This window comes from Salmo salar, chromosome ssa24 (assembly GCF_905237065.1).
Source record: "Salmo salar chromosome ssa24, Ssal_v3.1, whole genome shotgun sequence".
Classification (NCBI taxonomy): Eukaryota; Metazoa; Chordata; class Actinopteri; order Salmoniformes; family Salmonidae; genus Salmo; species Salmo salar.
This window is the reverse complement of record NC_059465.1, coordinates 5,541,486-5,563,636: the sequence shown is the minus strand read 5'-3', so window position 1 is coordinate 5,563,636 and position 22,151 is coordinate 5,541,486. Positions and strand designations below refer to the sequence as shown.

At 44.0% G+C, this 22,151-nt stretch overlaps 1 protein-coding gene across 2 annotated transcripts in view; it reads left to right on the top strand.

The window, feature by feature from the left end:
* The window catches only part of oxct1a (3-oxoacid CoA transferase 1a), a 119,843-nt gene extending 98,257 nt beyond the window's left edge, over positions 1–21,586 (top strand). For both annotated transcript variants that reach the window (XM_014171139.2, XM_014171140.2), the window contains exons 14-17: positions 4,043–4,132; positions 5,490–5,570; positions 20,320–20,421; positions 20,765–21,586. In XM_014171139.2, the coding sequence (XP_014026614.2) occupies positions 4,043–4,132; positions 5,490–5,570; positions 20,320–20,421; positions 20,765–20,800 (309 nt within the window). In that variant the 3' untranslated portion in view covers positions 20,801–21,586. The remainder of the gene's footprint in view (positions 1–4,042; positions 4,133–5,489; positions 5,571–20,319; positions 20,422–20,764) is intronic.
* Positions 21,587–22,151: the final 565 nt, after the last annotated feature.

Below are 22,151 nucleotides of genomic sequence, written 5' to 3'. Positions count from 1 at the left end.
CAAGGATGAGTTGATGAGCGAGGTGAGGTAAGAGAGAAGGTCTCCGGAAATGGTCTGGAGAAGAGAGGAGGGGATAGGGTCAAGCGGGCAGGTTGTTGGGCGGCCGGCCGTCACAAGACGCGAGGTTTCATCTGGAGAGAGGGGGGAGAAAGAGGTCAAAGCACAGGGTAGGGCAGTGTGAGCAGGACCAGCGGTGTCGTTTGACTTAACAAACGAGGATCGGATGTCGTCGACCTTCTTTTCAAAATGGTTGACGAAGTCATCCGCAGAGAGGGGGAGGAGGATTCAGGAGGGAGGAGAAGGTGGCAAAGAGCTTCCTAGGGTTAGAGGCAGATGCTTGGAATTTAGAGTGGTAGAAAGTGGCTTTAGCAGCAGAAACAGAAGAGGAAAATGTAGAGAGGAGGGAGTGAAAGGATGCCAGGTCCACAGGGAGGCGAGTTTTCCTCCATTTCCGCTCGGCTGCCCGGAGCCCTGTTCTGTGAGCTCGCAATGAGTCGTCGAGCCACAGAGCAGGAGGGGAGGACCGAGCCGGCCGGGAGGATAGGGGACATAGAGAGTCAAAGGATGCAGAAAGGGAGGAGAGGAGGGTTGAGGAGGCAGAATCAGGAGATAGGTTGGAGAAGGTTTGAGCAGAGGGAAGAGATGATAGGATGGAAGAGGAGAGAGTAGCGGGAGAGAGAGAGCGAAGGTTGCGACGGCGCAATACCATCCAAGTAGGGGCAGAGTGAGAAGTGTTGGAGGAGAGCGAGAGGGAAAAGGATACAAGGTAGTGGTCGGAGACTTGGAGGGGAGTTGCAATGAGATTAGTGGAAGAACAGCATCTAGTAAAGATTGAGGTCAAGCGTATTGCCTGCCTTGTGAGTAGGGGGGAAGGTGAGAGGGTGAGGTCAAAAGAGGAGAGGAGTGGCAAGAAGCATGCAGAGAGGAATGAGTCAAAGGTAGACGTGGGGAGGTTAAAGTCACCCAGAACTGTGAGAGGTGAGCCATCCTCAGGAAAGGAACTTATCAAGGCGTCAAGCTCATTGATGAACTCTCCAAGGGAACCTGGAGGGCGATAAATGATAAGGATGTTAAGCTTGAAAGGGCTAGTGACTGTGACAGCATGGAATTCAAAGGAGGCAATAGACAGATGGGTCAGGGGAGAAAGAGAGAATGTCCACTTGGGAGAGATGAGGATTCCAGTGCCACCACCCCGCTGGCCAGATGCTCTCGGGGTATGCGAGAACACGTGGGCAGACGAGGAGAGAGCAGTAGGAGTAGCAGTGTTATCTGTGGTAATCCATGTTTCCGTCAGCGCCAAGAAGTCGAGGGACTGGAGGGTAGCATAGGCTGAGATGAACTCTGCCTTGTTGGCCGCAGACCGGCAGTTCCAGAGGCTGCCGGAGACCTGGAACTCCACGTGGGTCGTGCGCGCTGGGACCACCAGGTTAGAGTGGCTGCGGCCACGCGGTGTGAAGCGTTTGTATGGCCTGTGCAGAGGGGAGAAAACAGGGATAGACAGACACATAGTTGACAAGCTACAGAAGAGGCTACACTAATGCAAAGGAGATTGGAATGACAAGTGGACTACACGTCTCGAATGTTCAGAAAGTTAAGCTTACGTTGCAAAAATCTTATTGACTAAAAAGACTAAAATGATACAGTACTGCTGGCTGGTGAAGTAGGCTAGCTAGCAGTGGCTGCGTTGTTGACTTTGTTTGAAAGTGTATCCTAAATTCCATCGCTATCGGGAAACCAGACCCTGATTCAGAATGAATTGGAATGAACAGGAATGAACAAGGGTGGGGAGAGAGAAAATAACTTTATTGGGTGTCTCTTTCCCTCCCAACCTTCTGTCTTTCTTCCTCTCATCCTCTCCCCATGTCCACCTCAGCCAGAGATGCCAAACGCTAAAGCATACTGTATTCATATACTGTAACGTATAGACTACAGTGCATTCAGAAAGTATACAGACCCCTTCCCTTTGTCCACATTTTGTTAAATGACAGCCTTATTCTAAAATGGATTAAATAAAATAATTTCTCATCAACCTACACACAATACCCATAATGACAAAGTGAAAACAGGTTTTTAGAAATGTTTGCACATTTATTGAAAATAAAAAACAGATACCTTATTTACATAAGTATTCAGACCCTTTGCTATGAGACTTGAAATTGAGCTCCAGTGCATCCTGTTTCCATTGATCATCCCTGAGATGTTTCTACAACTTGATTGGAGTGCACATGTGGTAAATTCAATTGATTGGACAGGATTTGGAAAGGCACACGCCTGTCTCTATGAAGTCCCTCAGTTGACAGTGCATGTCAGAGAAAAAAACAAGCCATGACTTCAAAAGAATTGTCCGTAGTGCTCCGAGACAGGATTGTGGATACCAAAAAATGTCTGCAGCATTGAAGAACTCAGTGGCCTCAATTATTCTTAAATGGAAGATGTTTGGAACCATCAAGACTCTTCCTAGAGCTGGCCGCCTGGCCAAACTGAGCAATCGGGGGAGAAGGGCCTTGGTCAGAGAGGTGACCAAGAACCCGATGGTCACTCTGACAGAACTCCAGGGTTCTTCTGTGGAGATGGGAGAACCTTCCAGAAGGACAACCATCTTTGCAGCACTCCACCAATCAGGCCTCTATGGTAGAGTGGCCAGACGGCAACCACTCCTCAGTAAAAGTCACGACAGCACGCTTGGAGTTTGCTAAAGGACCCTCAGACCATGAGTAACCAGATTCTCTGTTATGATGAAACCAAGATAGTTCAATCTTTAGCCTCAGAATGCCAAGTATCATGTCTGGAGGAAACCTGGCACCGTCCCTACGGTGAAGCATGGTGGTGGCAGCATCATGCTGTGGGGAGTTTTTTTCAGCGGCAGGGACTGGGATACTAGTCAGGATTTAGGGAAAGATGAACGGAGCAAAATACAGAGAGATCCTTGATTTAAAACCTGCTCCAGAGCACTCAAGGCGAAGGTTCACCTTCCAACAGGACAACGACCCTAAGTACACAGCCAAGACAATGCAAGAGTGACTTCGGGACAAGTCCCTGAATGTCCCAGCCAGAGCCAGGACTTAAACCCTATCAAACATCTCTGGAGAGACCTGAAAATAGCTGAGCTGCGACGCTCCCCATCCAACCTGACAGAGTTTGAGAGGATCTGCAGAGAAGAATGGGAGAAACTCTCCAAATACAGGTGTGCCAAGCTTGTAGCGTCATACCCAAGAAGACTCGGGGCTGTAATCGCTGCCAAAGGTGCTTCAACAAAGTACTGACTAAACGGTCTGAATACTTATGTAAATGTGATATCTCTGTTCTTTAAAAAAAATGCTGTTTTTGCTTCGTCGTTATGGCTTGTGTAGATTGATGAGGGAACAACAATTGTATTCATTTTAGAATAAGGCTGTAATGTGGAAAAAGTTAAGAGTTCTGAATACTTTCCGAATGCACTATATATGCATACATACCAGTCCTATATGCCCTGGATATTGCAGGCTATTGCGATTGATGAGAAAAACAGATTCTAATTAGGTTATTCAGCAGTCTGACCCCCTGGGTGTGTGCATGCCAGTAAAGCTCATTGGACCCAGAGAAATGAGAGGCCTGTGTATAATTTTTCTCAAATTTTTATGTTCTAATCTAATAAGAAATTCTTCACTGGTTTTGGAAACTAATGTTTTTTCTGCTCTGTATTGAATGTAGACCTCAATACTCTGCGAGGGATGTGTGTGTTGACTGTGTCCATTAACAAGAAATAAGCTGAACCAGGCAGGGCAGGACTCTGCAGTAAGACAGTGTTTATACCGTATTGTATTCCCCACTGGGCACACTATTTAGTGGATTACTGTATGCTAAAGATAGGGTGCCAGTTTGGTTTAGCCTCTGGATTGAAAGTTAGATATGCTGTACTATGCTTAGGCCTACTTATGCAAAAAGCTATCAACTGGCAACATACTCTGTATCGGCTGTTACTGGTGGCCTGCGTGGAAGATACGTTACTTTACGTTCCCCTGAGCTGTACTGTTTACTGTATTGTTTAGTTTTTTTCCTTCAGGGTAAGATGGTGAAGGGAATGGGTGGAGCCATGGATCTGGTGGCCAGCGCTGGAACCAAGGTGGTCGTCACCATGGAGCACTCAGCTAAGGTAAGAGAGTGTGTGTGTGTGTGTGTGTGCGTGCCAATCCAAGGCCACCCAGTTCCAGATGTGTCTATGTGTGACTCCAGATCAGCTATATTTTACACCTCAGATATGTCCTAATGCATATACTGCTCTCCTTGGCTGCCTATTTACTAAATATATTCTGTGATGTAACCTCTAAAGTGGTTTAGAGAGCAGAGTTTAATGAAGGGGATTCCTCCAGCAGCTTCCATCTATAATGTCTTGTTCCACTCTCTGAGGGTGATGAGTCAGTCCCGTTGATGCGCTTCTGATTCCAGTAATGGATGAACTAATGATTCAGTGATGCCTCTAATAGTCCCAGAGCTCCTCATAGGCTGCTTGGTGCTTATATGGACTAATACTCTCATCCATTACCAATACATACTGTAGTACCCACCTGATCATGGCAGTAAAATGCACCAAAAAAACCTCTGTAATGGCAATATTTGTAGCCCTACTTGTCCAGGCCTATGATTTACATTTTAGTCATTTAGCAGACACTATTTTTTTCACCTAGTCGGCTCGGGGATTTGAATCAGCGACCTTTCGGGTTACTGAACCAATGCTCTTAACCGCTAGGCTACCTGTCACAATTGATAGATGATCTGTAATGGAAGTATTTATGGCCGTGGCTTTCCAGACCTATCAACTGTAATGGGAGTACTTGTAGCCCAGTCCAGATGGTGGAGCAGGTGGATGTGAATAGAGACATGGAGATGTTTACTGATACCTGTTGACTGCTGCACTGGTCTTATTTATTTATCGTGGTCCCCCACTCTGCTCATCATGAGCAACCTGTGTGTGTGTCTCCTCACAAGGATAGTAAAACAAGGAAAATTCAGAAAAGTGGGGACGTTACATCGGCCCCCACAAGAAGAAAAAAAAGGGCTATTTTAGGCTTAGGGGTTAGGTTTAGGGTTAGGGTTACAATTAGGGTTACAAAACAGGATTTTGAATGGGAATCAATTGTTTGGTCCCCACAAGGATAGTAAAACAAACATGTGTTTGTGTAGGGGGTGAAAAGGAGGGTCAGCAGGATCACACACCCCTAGGACAGAGAATAACGAGAGCCCAGCTGCCCTTCCTCCACACACACACACATACACACAGGTGCTTTTCTGTGGACAGTGAAGACGCTTACCACACATTATATCGAAAGCCCTGATAGCTGTCATAGTGAATAGTATGGTACAGTAGAAACAGACTATGACAGTTCTTGTTGGACAGACGCAGGTGTGTAGCCGTAGTGACCAGTTAAACTGGGTGGTTGTGTATGACCTTTGACATAAACTCTTCTGTCTCGTTCTCTCTCCACTTTTCTCTTTCCCTTTATCTTTGTCAGGGAGGAAAACACAAGATTCTGGACACATGCAACCTGCCACTGACAGGAAAACAGTGTGTGGATCGGATCATCACTGAAAAGGTGTGTGTTTGTGTGAAAGTGCATACTGTAGGGCTGTTTGAGTTCTGTGTGTTTCCCTGTGTGTCTCTGTTCCCTCTTTTCAGTTTGCCAATGTGTCCCACATATCTGTGTTGTCTAGGTTCAATTCACTGGCTTACAAATCAAGCTCCTCACGACACATGCCTCATTTGAATCTCTCCCACACAGAAAGATTGAAGTGACTCTTCAAAACGAATCTGTATATTTTGGAGCCCAACTCGGCCTATTCAGACGCCTGGGTTATATCATACCTAAGCTGAATGTGAGTCATAATGTCAGGCTTTATGTGGAACACTTTGCTCCAGTGACAATACATTACTGCCTCTGTAGGCCTAGAACTGACACTCTCCTCTCCAGCTCACAGAATCACGAGCGTTTATAGCATTGGAAAAGGTTGAAAGAGTACAAACAGAATTGCTTGGCTTTAGCAGCCACTGGGCTTGTGTTTCAGTATTCTGAACAATAGACCAAATCTATTTCCCTGGTAAGTTTATTATAGACATTGGAACACAGAAAGAAAGGTGGGAAAAAACACACACACACACACACACACACACACACACACACACACACACACACACACCAGGGACTGATATATATATTTGATGCTGCAGAGAGACCTGGGGAGATGGAAATTACATTTATTTGGTTAACCGTAATCCAATCAGCAGATTGCTCAATATTGATTTGATATCCCAGAACGTAGGGCTGTCTTTTATGAAGATGTATTTTAATGATGTTACTAGCTCCACCACATGGCCCACCTAAGCGCTAGTAATGCTTCATCTGGAAACCACTAACCCCCAATGAGCTCTAACATTCTTACAACATTTGCAAAGCTGCACATATTATTACTGTTTCAGTATAAACAAGTTACCCCTAGGATGTCTAATGTTCTTACAATGTTTTTGTTCAATCACTTTGACAGCGCCCCTTTTGATTGTAACGAAACCTTCCATACATATTTGCCCATTGTAGAAGTGGTCGGAAAGTGACTTTTTGGACCTGAATTACAAATAATTCAAGAGCTAAAGGTGCTCAAAGTTGACCTATTTTGCATACCTCACCATACCATGAGACATCCATGTCTTCACTGGAAAAGATAAACAGTTGAGATTTACATGATTTAAAAGCTGACAAACAGGGTTGTCATACTTTTTTATAATTTCTTGAAATAAAAAATAAAAATGTATCCTTAAGTCAACTGACGCACACGTGCTCAATCTAAGTAACATAAAAATCAGTTTAAGCTAGAGATATATTGCATGGGCTTCGTCTCAATCCACCGCATCCGCATTTGTCTGCCTTCCGCATATGCGGTGGAAGGTGGCCGAGCTACAGCAGTATTTGTCGGACCATTAGACATCCCCCAAAAATATATTCTCACAAAAACGTCTGTAGCATCTGAACGGTTTGGCCTATAAACTATTAGGATGTCTCAAATGTGCAATTGGAATACTGACTGCAGGAATGTCCACCAGAGCCTTAAGATGACGCCAGAGCAGAAGGCAGACGTTTTACGTGCCCTAACCGATTGTGTTTTTTTGTTCGTTTATCTGCGTTGTTTGTGACTTATTTTTTTACTCTTTTTGTACATAATGTTGCCGCTATGACCGAAAATAACTTCTAGACATCAGGACTGCGATTGCTCACCACAGACTAGCAGAATCCTTTTTCTTCTTTCACGACTCGGACGAGCCCAAAGCGGAGGATATACGGCTCCCTCGGGAACAGGCCCCGACCCCAGTGATCTGCGTGAAGAGGAGGAAGAGAGGCTGGAGAGCAGGCTGCCTTCTGAGAAATCGGAGGCGATCGAATAAACCCCCACTAGCCTCAATTCTGCTAGCAAACATGCAATCGTTGGACAATAAAATGGCCGAGTTACTGGGAAGATGAAACTACCAATGGGAGATTAAAAACTGGCAAATCTTATGCTTCACAGAGTAGTGGCTGAATGACGACAATATCAACATACAGCTGGCTGGTTACACGATGTACCGGCAGGATAGAACAGCAGCGTCTGGTAAGATAAGGGGCGGCGGTCTATGTATTTTTGTAAACAACAGCTGGTGCACGATATTTAAGGAAGTCTCAAGCTATTCCTCGCCTGAGGTAGAGTTTCTCATAATAATCTGTAGACCACACTACCTACCAAGAGAGTTTCCATCTGTATTCTTTGTAGCAGTTTACATACCACCACAGTCAGAGGCTGGCACTAAGATAGCATTGAATGAGCTGTATTCCGCCATATGCAAACAAGAAAACGCTCACCCAGAGGAGGCGCTCCTAGTAGCTGGGGACTTTAATGCAGGGGAACGTAAATCAGTTTTACCAAATTTCTATCAGCATGTTAAATGTGCAACCAGAGGGAAAATAACTTTGGACCACCTATACTCCACACACAGAGATGCATACAAAGCTCTCCCTCACCCTCCATTTGGCAAATCTGCCCATAATTCCAACCTCCTGATTCCTGCTTACAAGCAAAAATTAAAGCAGGAAGCACCAGTAACTAGATCAATAAAAAAATGGTCAGATGAAGCAGATGCTAAACTACAGGACTGTTTTGCTAGCACAGACTGGAATATGTTCCGGGATTCGTCCAATGGCATTGAGGAGTACACCACATCTGTCATTGACTTCGACAATAAGTGCATCGATAACGTCGTCCAACCCCAACCAGAAGCCATGGATTACAGGCAGCATCCGCACTGAGCTAAAGGGTAGAGCTACCACTTTCAAGGAGTGGGGACTCTAACCCGGAAGCTTTTAAGAAATCCCGCTATGCCCTCCGACGAACCATCAAACAGGCAAAGCGTCAATACAGGACTAAGATCGAGTCGTACTACACAGGCTCTGACGCTCGTCGGATGTGGCAGGGCCTGCAAACCATTACAGACTACAAAGGGAAGCACAGCCCAGAGCTGCCCAGTGACACGAGTCTGCCGGACGAGCTAAACTACTTCTATGCTCGCTTCGAGGCAAGCAACACTGAAACATATATGAGAGCACCAGCTGTACCGGAAGACTGTCATCACACTCTCCTCAGCCAATGAGAGTAAGACCTTTTAGACAGGTCAACATTCACAAGGCCGCAGGGCCAGACGGATTACCAGGACGTGTACTGCAAGCATGCGCTGACCAACTAGCAAGTGTCTTCACTGACATTTTCAACCTCTCCATGTCCGAGTCTGTAATACCAACATGTTTTAAGCAGATCACCATAGTGCCTGTGCCCAAGAACACTAAGGTAACTTGCCTAAATGACTACCGATCCGTAGCACTCATGTCTGTAGCCATGAAGTGCTTTGAAAGGCTGGTCATGGCTCACATCAACACTATCATCCCAGAAACCCTAGACCCACTCCAATTTGCATACATCCACAACAGATCCACAGATGATGCTGTCTCTATTGCACTCCACACTGCCCTTTCCCACCTGGACAAAAGAAACACCTATGTGAGAATGCTATTCATTGACTACAGCTCAGCATTCAACACCATAGTGCCCTCAAAGCTCATCAATAAGCTAAGGACCCTGGGACTAAACACCTCCCTCTGCAACTGGATCCTGGACTTCCTGACGGGCTGTCCCCAGGTGGTAAGGGTAGGTAACAACCCATCCACCACGCTGATCCTCAAGACAGGGGCCCCTCAGGGGTGCGTGCTCAGCCCCCTCCTGTACTCCCTGTTCACTCATGACTGCACAGTCAGGCACGACTCCAACACCATCATTAAATTTGCCGATGACACAACAGTGGTAGGCCTGATCACCGACAACAACGAGACAGCCTATAGGGAGGAGGTCAGAGACCTGGCCTTGTGGTTCCAGGACAACAACCACTCCCTCAATGTGATCAAGACAAAAGAGATGATTCCTTGGTGTCCACATCACCAACAAACTAACATGGTCCAAGCACACCATGACAGTCGTGAAGTGGGCACGACAGAACCTATTCCCCCTCAGGAAACTGAAAAGATTTGGCATGATCCTCAAAAGGTTCTACAGCTGCACCATCGAGAGCATCCTGACTGGTTGCATCACTGCCTGGTATGGCAACTGCTCAGCCTCCGATCGCAAGGCACTACAGAGGGAATGGCCCAGTACATCACTGGGGCCAAGCTTCCTGCCATCCAGGACCTCTATACCAGGCGGTGTCAGAGGAAGGCCCTAACAATTGTCAAAGATTCCAGCCACCCTAGTCATAGACTGTTCTCTCTGCTACCACACAGCAAACGGTACCGGAGCGCCAAGTCTAGGTCCAAGAGGCTTCTTTTCAGCTTCTTCCCCCAAGCCATAGGACTCCTGAACATCTAGTCAGATGGCTACCCAGACTATTTGCATTGCCCCCTCTCCACATCACTGCCACTCTATGTTGTCATCTATGCATAGTCACTTTAATTAACTCTACCTACATGTACATACTACCTCAACTAACCGGTGCCCCCACACATTGACTCTGTACCGGCACCCCCCTGTATAGATTATTTTTTACTGCTGCTCTTTAATTACTTGTTACCTTTATCTCATTCTTATCTGTATTTTTTTAAACTGCACTGTTGGTTAGGGGCTCGTAAGTAAGCATTTCACTGTAAGGTCTACACCTGTTGTATTCGGCACATGTGACAAATTCAATTTGATTTGAAAATTTGATTTGATTTAAGCTGTTGCCAGAGAATTTAATGTTAATTTATTTATTTACCGACGTCGTTTTAGAGAATTTGGCAGTACGTCCAACCGGCCTCACAACCGCAGACCACGTGTAACCACGCCAGCCGAGGGCTGTTACAGTGACCATATTACCACAACACCGGCAGTCACAAGTCATGACCACAGTCAGAATCCATGTGACCGTTTAGTCACGGTAACTAGGCTTCTCCAAGCTCTGATGCTGCTGATGGTCATTAGTAGCCTACCAAACTTACTAACTCCCTGGTACTCAGCACTCTATTGTCCCTCTAATCATTCTGACATCAATGTAAATGTAGTCAAAAATCAAATCAAACACTTCATGAGAGCCCATGCACTCATGTTGTGCCACATTTGTATAGGCTATGCAATTGCCTGAGAACAGAGTTTTTAAAAAGAGCAGGATCCCGTCAGCTTTATATTGGCTAGGCCTACTATATTTATTTATCAACTTTACGAATATTAAGCACATTGCTTCGCATTACAGGAGTGTAGCCTACCTGGCTTGCATGAAAACAACTTAGCCTAGCCCATAGGCCTATATGTTTTGATAAGGTTTGTATCACAACTAAAGTGGCCAAATAACTTCTTAAAATTAAGCACATTTATCCGCTTTACAACCGGTGTAGAGCCCAACTGGCATACATAGGAGGCACATGAGTTTCAAGTTTGGGGAAGGTCATTTTCACCATAAAAAGGCACCTTTATAATAAGGCATTACATGCATAATCGCATTTGGGGGTCACTTTTGAGAATGGTGTTTTCTCACTAATTGATTGCATTTTGGAACATTCGTGCTAATAGCCTACTGCCGTGTGCGCATTGCTGGGCTTATAATGTGAAGATATAGCCTATTAGTTTATCAACATTTTAAGCTAAATGTTTTTATCTGTTGCATCAGCCTCATTGCTTTTAAAATATTTTTTGATGTGAGTGGTTGTATTAATTTTGGGATCTATCGCATCCCACAACTCTCCCAGACTATGTTTGGAACATTTATTTCTCGGACAGAAGGACAAGTTGATCAATAGAATAGGTAAATAGGTATGGTCCCGTGTGGCTCAGTTTGTAGAGCATGGTGTTTGCAATGCCAGGGTTGTGGGTTCGATTCCCACGGGGGACCAGTACGGAAAGAAAAAAAAATGTATGAAGTGTATGCATTCACTACTGTAAGTCGCTCTGGATAAGAGCGTCTGCTAAATGACTAAAATGTAAATGTAAACTTTTGTACTAAGGGGGATAGTAGAATGACATAGGCTAGTGCTTTTGCTGTTCATTAGGACTACTCATCTTGTTGGCTGATGTAAAAGTAAATGTCGACAGTTCTTCTAACATCTTCAATATGCACCTCAGAATTCGATAAGAAGGACGCCCGCAGTTGGGTCTCGGATGTGTCGGTCTTCACTTGTAGCCTACGTTGGAGCAGATATAGATGCCTGTGACGAAAACCCGATCACGTGACGGACATTTGCTAATAAGAATTGAGATATCTGAGAGAGCCATGTGAGTGAGAGGTGCTTCGGAATACACAGCCGGGAGGAGGGATTTTTTTAGGGGGCATTACAGCCACGCTAGGGGAATGCCGTCTTGAAATTTGAGGCATTATCAAGTGCTTGTCAAATTGTGAATGAGAGATTGATGAAGTGTGTGCAGCCTGTGCAAGAAACAAAGCCGAGCTCATGCCTTTCATGCAACTTTTCAAATCGTCATTAGTCGCATCATGCAGCCTTAGAATGTATTACGAATCAAAACATATAGCCCAATGTTTGTATCACATCTAAAGTGGCATAAATAACTCTAAATTAAGCATATAGGAGGACCTGTTTCTTTGTTAACCGCTCAACACAGAATATTATTAAACTTTTTCAAATGTAGATGTTCCAAAGGTCTGCATCAGTGGCTTGAAGGCTATACATAGAAGTGTTTATTTTAATTAATGTTTGACAATCACCAGCTGACAAAATTTCATGATCGCCACAGCCCAACCCAGGACCCCCACATCTGGCTTCTTCATCGGCAGGATCGTCTGAGACCAGCCGCCTGGACAGCTGATGAAAGTGTGGGTTTGCACAGCTGAATAATTTCTGCACAAACTGTCAAACTGTCTCAGTGAAGCTCATCTGCGTGCTTGTCGTCCGCTCCAGGGTCTTGACCCGACTGCAGTTCGGCATCGTAACCAACTTCAATGGGCAAATGTTCACCTTCGATGGCCACTGGCACGCTGGAGAAGTATGCTCTTCAATAATGAATCCCAGTTTCAACTGTACCGGGCAGATGGCAGACAGTGTGGGCGAGCGGTTTGCTGACGTCAAAGTTGTGAACAGAGTGCCCCATGGTGGTGGTGGGGTTATGGTAAGGGAAGCATAAGCTACGGACAACGAATATAATTGCATTTTATAGATGACAATTTGAATGCTCAGAGATACCGTGAAGAGACTGCCATTGTGATGCCATTCATCCGCCGCCATCACCTCATGTTTCAGCATTAAAATGCACAGCCCCCATGTCACAAGGATCTGTACACAATTCCTGGAAGCTGAAAATGTCCCAATTCTTCCATGGCCTGCATACTAACCAGACATGTTACCCATTGAGCACATTTGGGATGCTCTGGATCAACGTGTATGACAGTGTGTTCCAGTTCTGGCCAATATCCAGCAACTTGCCTCCCGAGTGGCGCAGTGGTCTAAGGCACTGCATCACAGTGCTAGCTGTGCCACTAGAGATTCTGGGTTCGAGCCCAGGCTCTGTCGACCCATGTGGCGGAGCACAATTGGCCCAGTGTCGTCCAGGTTAGGGGAGGGTTTGGCCGGCAGGGATGCCCTTGTCCCATCGCGCACTAGCGAATCCTGTGGCGGGCTGGGCGCAGTGCACGCTGACACGGTCGCCAGGTGCACGGTGTTTCCTCCGATACATTTGTGCGGCTGGCTTCCGGATTAAGTGTCAAGAAGCATTGTGTCAAGAAGCAGTGCGGCTTGGTTGGGTTGTGTTTCGGAGGACACACGGCTCTCCACCTTCGCCTCTCCCGAGTCCGTACGGGACTTGCAGCGATGAGACGACTATAACTACCAATTGGATACCACAAAATTCAGGAGAAAACGGGGTAAAAAAACAACAAATAAAATTTAAAATATCCAGCAACTATGCACAGCCATTGAAGAGGAGTCAGACAACATTCCACAGGACACAAACAGCCTGATCAACTCGAAGGAGATGTGTCGCACTGCATGAGGTAAATGGTGGTCATACCAGATACTGACTGGTTTTCTGATCCACGCCCCTACTTTTTTTTCCAGGTATCTGTGACCAACAGATGCATATCTGTATTTCCATTCATGTGAAATGCATAGATTAGGGCCTAATGAATTCATTTCAGTTGACTGATTTCCATATATGAACTGGAACTCAGTAAAATCTTTGAAATTGTTGCCCATTGCATTTATATTTTTGTTCTCTGTACATTTTACTTTAGTAAAAAAGTAACTCAAAGGATATACTGTTTGAGAAGCCACAGTTATTTGTTATAATAGCATTATAAAATGTTCAACTCTCAGGCTATCTTACCGTGATTGTTCTAAATGAGATATTTGGAGGATGCCGAACATTCTTACAATGTTTTCCAAAGCCTGAGCTATTATTACTGTAATGTTGTATGTGTGCAGCATGGGGCTGTATGCTGTACATTTGTTGTGATTTCAGTGTGCTGACAGATGGCTCAATACATTTGCTGTTCCTGCTCATGTTTACCAGCTGTTCTGCGCCTGTTCTGCATGTCTATTCATCCCCTACAGGGTTACATAGCACAATTATTGTAATACAATATCACAGTTTAGCAGCAGGTAAGCGTATCAGTCAGAATTTGGCCCAGAGCCTTACTGGTACACGTTTCGATCTGAATATCGCATACTGTAGCAAGCAGGCACCTGTATTTGTCCCCTTTTGTATTAGTCCCATTTTATTTAACCCCTTTGTTATGGCAAGCCTAAATACGTTCAGAAGTATACATTTGCTTAACAAGTCGCATGGACTCACTCTGTGTGCAATAATAGTGTTTACCATGATTTTTTTAATGACTACCTCATCTTTCTACCTCACACATACAATTTTCTGTAAGGTCCCTCAGTCGATCAGTGAATTTCAAACACAGATTCAACCACAAAGACCAGGGAGGTTTTCCAATTCCTCACAAAGAAGGGAAGCTATTGGTAGTATTGTGAAGTTATTAATTATACTTTGGATGGTGTATGAATACACCCAGTAACTAGAAAGATACAGGCGTCCCTCCTAACTCGGTTACCGGAGAGGATTTCACCATGAGGCCACTGGTGACTTTAAAACAGTTACAGTGTAATGGCTATGCTTGGAGAAGACTAAGGATGGATCAACAACATTGTAATTACTCCACAATACTAACCTCAATGACAGAGTGAATAGAAGGATGCCTGTACAGAATAAAAGTTTTCCAAAACATGCATCCTGTTTCCAATAAGGCACTAAAGTGCAAAATGTGGGAAAGAAATGAACTGAATACAAAGTGTTATGTTTGGGGCAAATCCAACACAACACATCACTGAGTGTACCACTCTTCATATTTTTAAGGATGGTGGTGGCTACATCATGTTATGCATTATACTTGTCATCGTCAAGGACTTGGAAGTTTTTTATGATAAAAAGAAATGGAATAGAGCTAAGCACAGGCAAAATCCTAGAGGAAAACCTTGTTCTGTCTGGGAGACAAATTCACATTTCAGCAGGACAATAACCTGAAACACAAGGCCAGATATGCTTACCAAGACCACATTGAATGTTCCTGAGTGGCCTAGTTACAGTTTTGACTTAAATTGGCTTGAAAATCTATGGCAAGACTTTAAAATGGCTGTTTAGCAATGATCAACAACCAACTTGACAGAGCTTGAAGAATTTAAAAAAAGTATAATGTGCAAATATTGTACACTCCAGGTGTGCAAAACTCTCAGAGACTTACCCAGAAATACTCACAGCTGTAATCACTGCCAAAGGTGATTCTAACATGTATTGACTCAGGGTGTTGAATACTCATCCAATCAAGATATATTAGTGTTTTATTTTTCATATAGATTTTTTTTTACAAGTGTTAGTTTTCCACTTTGACATTGGAGTATTTTGTGTAGATCGTTGACAGAAAAAATGCAAAAAAAAATCAATTTGAGTCCTACTTTGTAATGCATCAAAATGTGGAAATAGCAAAGGGTTGTGCATACTCTCTGAAGGTACTGCAATTGTTAAAATATTGACAATTCTTTTTGTGCAGTATTTAGTTTAATCTGATGGGCTCTATAGCTTAATGTGCCCTTTAGTCTGTACTCTAACCTATCTGAGCACACCAGAGCAGACATCCTGTGACACTGGGTAATGCTTGTTGCTGTCTACTGTGCTCAGCAGGACAAAAGGCTTCAGCAGTCATCGCTGGCTCCATTAGCAGCTCAGCTGGCTTCTACACAGGGGGCACAGAGGCGTAATGGAGGCCAGCACAGGATCATTGATTGTGTGTGTGTGTGTATTCAGTATTATAGGGGATAGTTTGGGTTTGTGCCAGGTGTAGAGAGGCAGATCGATGCGGGAGCCTTGTGTGCCATGTAGCCGTGTTTCTCTCGGCGTCCTATCGCGCCAGTATGTTTCCTTTTCTCAATCTCTTCCTTTCTGTCTGTCTGTGCCTCTCCCGCTCGGCTCTCTTTCTCTCGCTCTCTCGCTTTCTCTAAAGGCGGCTGTAGAATTATGACCAGTCAGGGTTGGAGAGACAGTGTGTGCTTTTCTTTTTTTCCACCCGTACATTTTTGCCAGGGTGCGTTTTAGAGTGATTGCGCAACATGCTTCCCAACATTTATAAAGGTTAAAGCGTCTCCTACCCACCACTGTCATCACCACCTCCCTCTCTCCTTTTTTCATCCCCTCTTTTCTGCTCTACCCCCTCCTCTATCCTCATCCTTTCCTCCCGTTTTTTTTTGTGCCCTTCTCTGTTTTATCCTTGCTTTCTTTCCTCCCATCTGTCTGTTCTCATTACCTCGCTCCTCTTCTCTCTCTTTCTCCCCTCACCCCCACCACTCTTCTCTACCTTTCCCTCTCTTCCTGGTATCCTCTCTTGTTACTATTCCCTATTTCCTTCCGTCCCCCTCTCTGTCCTCTGGGTGGATCAGGTAGCCACATGATCCTCTGTGCCCCTCTCGTATGAGGACTCTTCACAGCAGCCTGCCAATGTGTGTTAGCTAGATGGCAGCGGTCCCCACAATAACCCTGTGGAACGTGCTTGGTTTGGTAAACAGTAAATCATGTAACAGCGTTCCCCTCTGGAAAGGAAATCAGCCCAAAATAATTACCTATTTATTCACAGTGGAAACAGACATTCCCCTGGTTCAGAGTAATTGCAGCAGCAAACTGCTACCTCTGGCAGTCTGTTCCCAGAGTTGTACTTAATATTCTCTGGTTATTCCCCGCTTTCTATGTCTGCTTCTGTTAAAACTGTTATTTAACCCTGTTCCAGGAGAACGCAATTGTGCAAAGGCTTTTGTTCCAGCCTAGCTCTAACACACGGTTTGCAACGCAACAAGGTTTTGTTGATGAGCTGAATCAGTTGCATTATAGTTGGGATGGTGGAAAAGCCTGCAGTTATAGGAAAAGGCAGAGATGGAAAAGAGAATGTAGGTTAAAGAGGAATCATTAGAAAATGAAAAAGTGGAAAGAAAGAATGTGGGAGAGAGGGAAGGGATGGCAAGAGGGAGTAGGAGAGCGAGGGAGATGGGGTAAAGGAGGAATGGGAGAGTCTGTACAGAAGGAGTCATCAGACTTGTAAGATCAGACTAGGGATAATTATGATGAGAAGACCAGCTAATTTCACAGGCTTAGTGAATAACAGAACTGGCCTCAGTTTAGAAGACGCTAATCCATAGTACAGTGTGATGATGGCTTTATGCTGTTGCCCAGTGCTGTAGTCCAGTCACTAACGTCAGGTCCAAGACAAGTCTCTCTCTCTCTCTCTCTCTCTCTCTCTCTCTCTCTCTCTCTCTCTCTCTCTCTCTCTCTCTCTCTCTCTCTCTCTCTCTCTCTCTCTCTCTCTCTCTCTCTCTCTCTCTCTCTCTCTCTCTCTCTCTCTCTCTCTCTCTCTCTCTCTCTCTCTCTCTCTCTCTCTCTCTCTCTCTCTCTCTCTCTCTCTCTCTCTCTCTCTCTCTCTCTCTCTCTCTCTCTCTCTCTCTCTCTCTCTCTCTCTCTCTCTCTCTCTCTCTCTCTCTCTCTCTCTCTGCATCTCCCTGTCACTCCATCCTACTAATGAGCTGTAGGTTCTGACAGCTTTCCCGAGAGTGTTGCTGGGTAATTTTTTTATATATATTCTTAGACCTGCGACACATAATAAGACTATGCCAAACAAAGTCTATTAGAATGCATATTATCTAACTCCATGAGCTAAACAGCAGTATTCATGATCAGAGAGAGAGAGGGTGAAGTCGTGGCCTAAAAGGCAACACAACCAACATGGACAGTTGATGCTGACCCCAATGCAACCAACATGGACAGTTTGAAAGATCAGTGTAACAATACTACAACAGTCACTGCAAACAACTTTGAAATCAACAAAAATAGGGATCATAACTTATGACCAATGCTGGTAAACAAACCCTTTTATACAAAACAACCCCAAACAAAGACAGCCATGTAACAATGGTTTCCTCCTAAGCCAATGTCACTAAAAAACATGAGAAATAAGAATAAGACATATGAAATACACAATAAAGTAACTAAGTAAGTAAGCATACTATATACAGGAAATATTTAAAAAGTCAATTCCAATACCATATTTACATGTGGAGGAGCGCGTGTAGGTGCCTCGCCAAAGCAGGACAGGAACAAAAGGAAACAATGAATTGAAGACCCTTTTATAACCATGTGACCTGTTTGTATTCAAAATCTGAGTTGTTGATCAATAGCAGAGACACTAAAAGTGAACTTCAAATCACAACGGCACCAACGCTTTGCAGAGGTGTGACAGAATGGGGGTTGTTGAGAGCAACACAGATAATTCAGCATTCCTAAAAACAAAATAATCCTTATATACAGTGTCTTAAGAGTCATGTCAGGGGCTGGGCCGGCCCTACATACCAGTGGCAGACTGGGACAAGAATTCGGCCTTGGCATTTTATCCACACCAGCCCACATCACTGCGCACACCGCCAACTCTTAATTTTTTTGTGCACTACATCATCCATTTCAGGATACGATATACGAATTTTGCAATTCGTGTGATGTTACAAATCCAATTTGTGCAATATGTTACAAATTTGTTGTGTTTAAGATCCCAGAGTGCGTCTTTAAGCCATGTTATAAAAGCCAAGCTAACAACTTAGGCTATATTTAAGCAAAAAGGCCCGAGGAGGTGTGGTATATTGCCAATATACCACGGCTTAGGGCTGTTCCTATGCACGACGCAATGCGGAGTGCCTGGACACAACCCTTAGCCGTGGTATATGGACCATATATTACAAACCCCAGAGGAGCCTTATTGCTATTATAAACTGGTTACCAACATAATTACAGCAGTAAAAATATTTTTTTTGTCATACCCATGGTATACGGTCTGATATATCATGGCTTTCAGCCAGTCAGAATTCGGGGCTCAAACCACCCAGTTTATAATGCAAATCAGTGCCTGTCATATGTGTTTGGGTTGACAATAAGACCATACATATTTATGTCCATTAATATCATAGGCTAATTAATTTATGGATTAACACCTGAGGAAGTGGAAACTCAAAACACATTTAACTAGATCACTAAGTATTAATATAATGCTCACTGCTTGTAGCCATGTATTCATCTAACAGTAAATGTAATGTCCTAAAAATGTTTTGCAGTTGTAGGCTACCTATCGGCCTATGCCCTCGCAATGGTCGCACAGATACAGGAGCAAAACAGACACTTTCATTACAGGAATCATGAGGACAATGCACTTTACTGTTTGACCAATCCAATTTAGCCATCCAACAAATAGGATGTTTTGAGTGAGGTGACAATTTAGAAAGTGCTCTCTTGGCTGATTTAATGATAGCGAGTCAGAGCGGGTCTCTCTGAGCATTTTACTTTCAATGTGAATTTGAGCGACCTCAGCTCAGCCAATCAGAAAGCCGGGCCGGCCCATTTTGGTAGGGGTGCCGGCCGGTTGCCCACTGAGCAGCCAAATGCTCATTGTAGATTACTATGACAACAGAGAAATTGCACAAAAATCTTTCAAAAATATATATATCTTAACAGGCCCATGGCAGTGTCTCCGGCAGTGTCTCAATCATTTTAACCACTTCCTTGTGTCCTTTTCTCCATCACTGATGTAGTAGGACATGCCAGGTGGCAGCGATACAGTAAAATGATATCAGTCAGTGGTGTTGAAAGAAATGAGAAGAGGATAGGAATCTTTAAGAGTCTTGTTGAGACAAAGCCCATGTCTTACAACAACAAGATTTATCCCAAATGGCACTTTTGGTCCAAAGAAGTGCTATCACAAATAGGGTGTGATTTGAGATGCAGCCAGAGTCATTGGGAGGCCAGTCCAAAAGGGCAGGAGAGACCTACACAACACCTCTGGTGTCCTGAAAGAATGTGGCTAGGGTGAGTCTCGGTTCAGACCACACTGTCAGTCTGGCCATGTGAACACAGATTTTAGTGTCTGTGCTCCAGCTGGGAGATTAAGATATTCCTATTGTTTCAGATGGCTTCGCTCATACAGCTAGTGCTTTCTTAGGATGTTTTTGTTGATGTGTGAATAGTAACATTTCATTTCAATCATTTTCTGACGATTAGAACAAACACAGACTCTGAGCTGAAATGCAGGAATCTCCAGGGTGCATTGCCAGACTTTGAGTTTTGTTTGAAGTAAACTGCATCTATGTCAGAGAACTCAACAGGTACAGGTCTAACCCTCTAGGCCTCCACCCAACATTTCAGATGTTGTCTTATTAAATAAATCCATCTCTCTCTCTCTCTCTCTCGCTCCCCCTCTCTTCCCTTCTCACTCTTTCCCAGGCTGTGTTTGATGTGGACAAGACTAAAGGTCTGACACTGATCGAGGTGTGGGAGGGACTCACTCCAGAGGACATTAAGGCATGCACTGGAGCACACTTTGCGGTGAGTCATACAGGGACAGCCAGTCTGACCACGGGAATTTACTGACTGGCCACTTCAGGGTTGTGTTCAAAGCAGGACCAATGATTTGATTTAGCCAGCCAACTTTTCCATATCTACTCGTTCAAAAAATATAATCTCGAAACAGGCATGGAATTACATGATACTCTCAGTAAATCCATATTTAACTTGAATCGTCTTCGAATAACCAGAAAGCCAAGAGCGTTTATCACAAGTAGTTGACTAAGCTATTGAGCATGCTCAGTGAAATAAAACCAGGCCTCATATCATCAATAGTAACACAGATGGTTTCTCTCCTTTCAAAACTCTCTCTGATGTCCAACAGGTGTCTCCAAACTTGAGGTCCATGCAGCAGGTCTAGAATCTGCGGGGGAGTGTGCGAGGAGAGGAGCTATGACTTGAAGGCTGTTTTAATCTCTCCGTATGTACGCTGGAAGGAACACAAGCTATGACCTCATCCTAATGTTACTGAACACCACGTCTGTACACTGAATCATAACATTACTGTAACGTCAATGAATGTAACATGTGAGATTCATAACGAATACTCAGGTTGAGTTATGATTTTGAACATATTGTGAGAATTGACTTGAAGGACTGGTGTCCCTGACATAACTCAAGAGGAACTGTCTAATATGTATTTAGTAATACTGTAATGTTTTAATCATATGTTTTAATGCAATGTCAAAGTTTCTCCAAGACTTATAACACAAACAAGGATGGACTGCATTTCATTCCAGAAAGTTGTGTCCTCCCTTCTGCACTTGTTCAAGCCCTTCCTTGGATGTGGATCAGCTGGTTTCCTTATAAGCAATAACTCCATCTACTTTCAGACATACTGCTTTCTCTGATTTAGTGAAATGGGAATGAATGGGAGAAGAAGGGTGGAGGCAACTTGATGGTATGAAATGCAGCCCTGCTGTGAAAACTGATATTATGTCGTTTTGAATTGCATTTGAGCCTCTACGTTTCATCCTAGTTTGGTGCTTAAGTTACCCTCATGGAAACACACTCTTCATAAAATATATGGTTCCAGATATTTTAGCTACTTCAAAATATGAGGCCTTCCATTTTCTACCTGGACTTCTTCTGTGCCATGTATTTATATATCAAATTAAACTGTGTGTGTTACCTTGAGGAAAAAATATATTGGTGTCCATTTTCTGCACTGGTATTGACACTCAGAAGTACACCGTAGTAATATGTGGAATGTGTTCTTGCTTTTCCCTATCCCATCTTTTCACATATCAGCGGTTACTTCAAGGTTGTCTAGAGACAGTGGGCTGAACAGGTAGTAAGTATATTGTTGTAAGAGACCAGTACAGTATGCATAAAATTCGAACATTGATTCTAATACAGTAATTTAAATCAGTTCCGCTGTCAGCTAAATTATGTCAAGTGTATGATGATGAATACGCTCACATTTCCAAATTCTTCAGAAATAATCTGCACTACTTCCTGAAGAACTTTGAGATTTATGACACCTCAAATCTTTCTTCCATCATTTCTGTGTGACAGTGAAGGAAGGAATTAAGCATTTTGAGAGTATTGGAACAAGGAGATCTCTTCATGAGTTGAGCTCTGTATTATGGCACACACTGAATGAAGGCTCCATCTATCCTCAGAGACGCAAAGCTTTTCTGACTCAAACCCATCATATCGCTCATTATGTTCTGCCCCAACGTTCCCATTAGCCAGGTTTAACATTATGT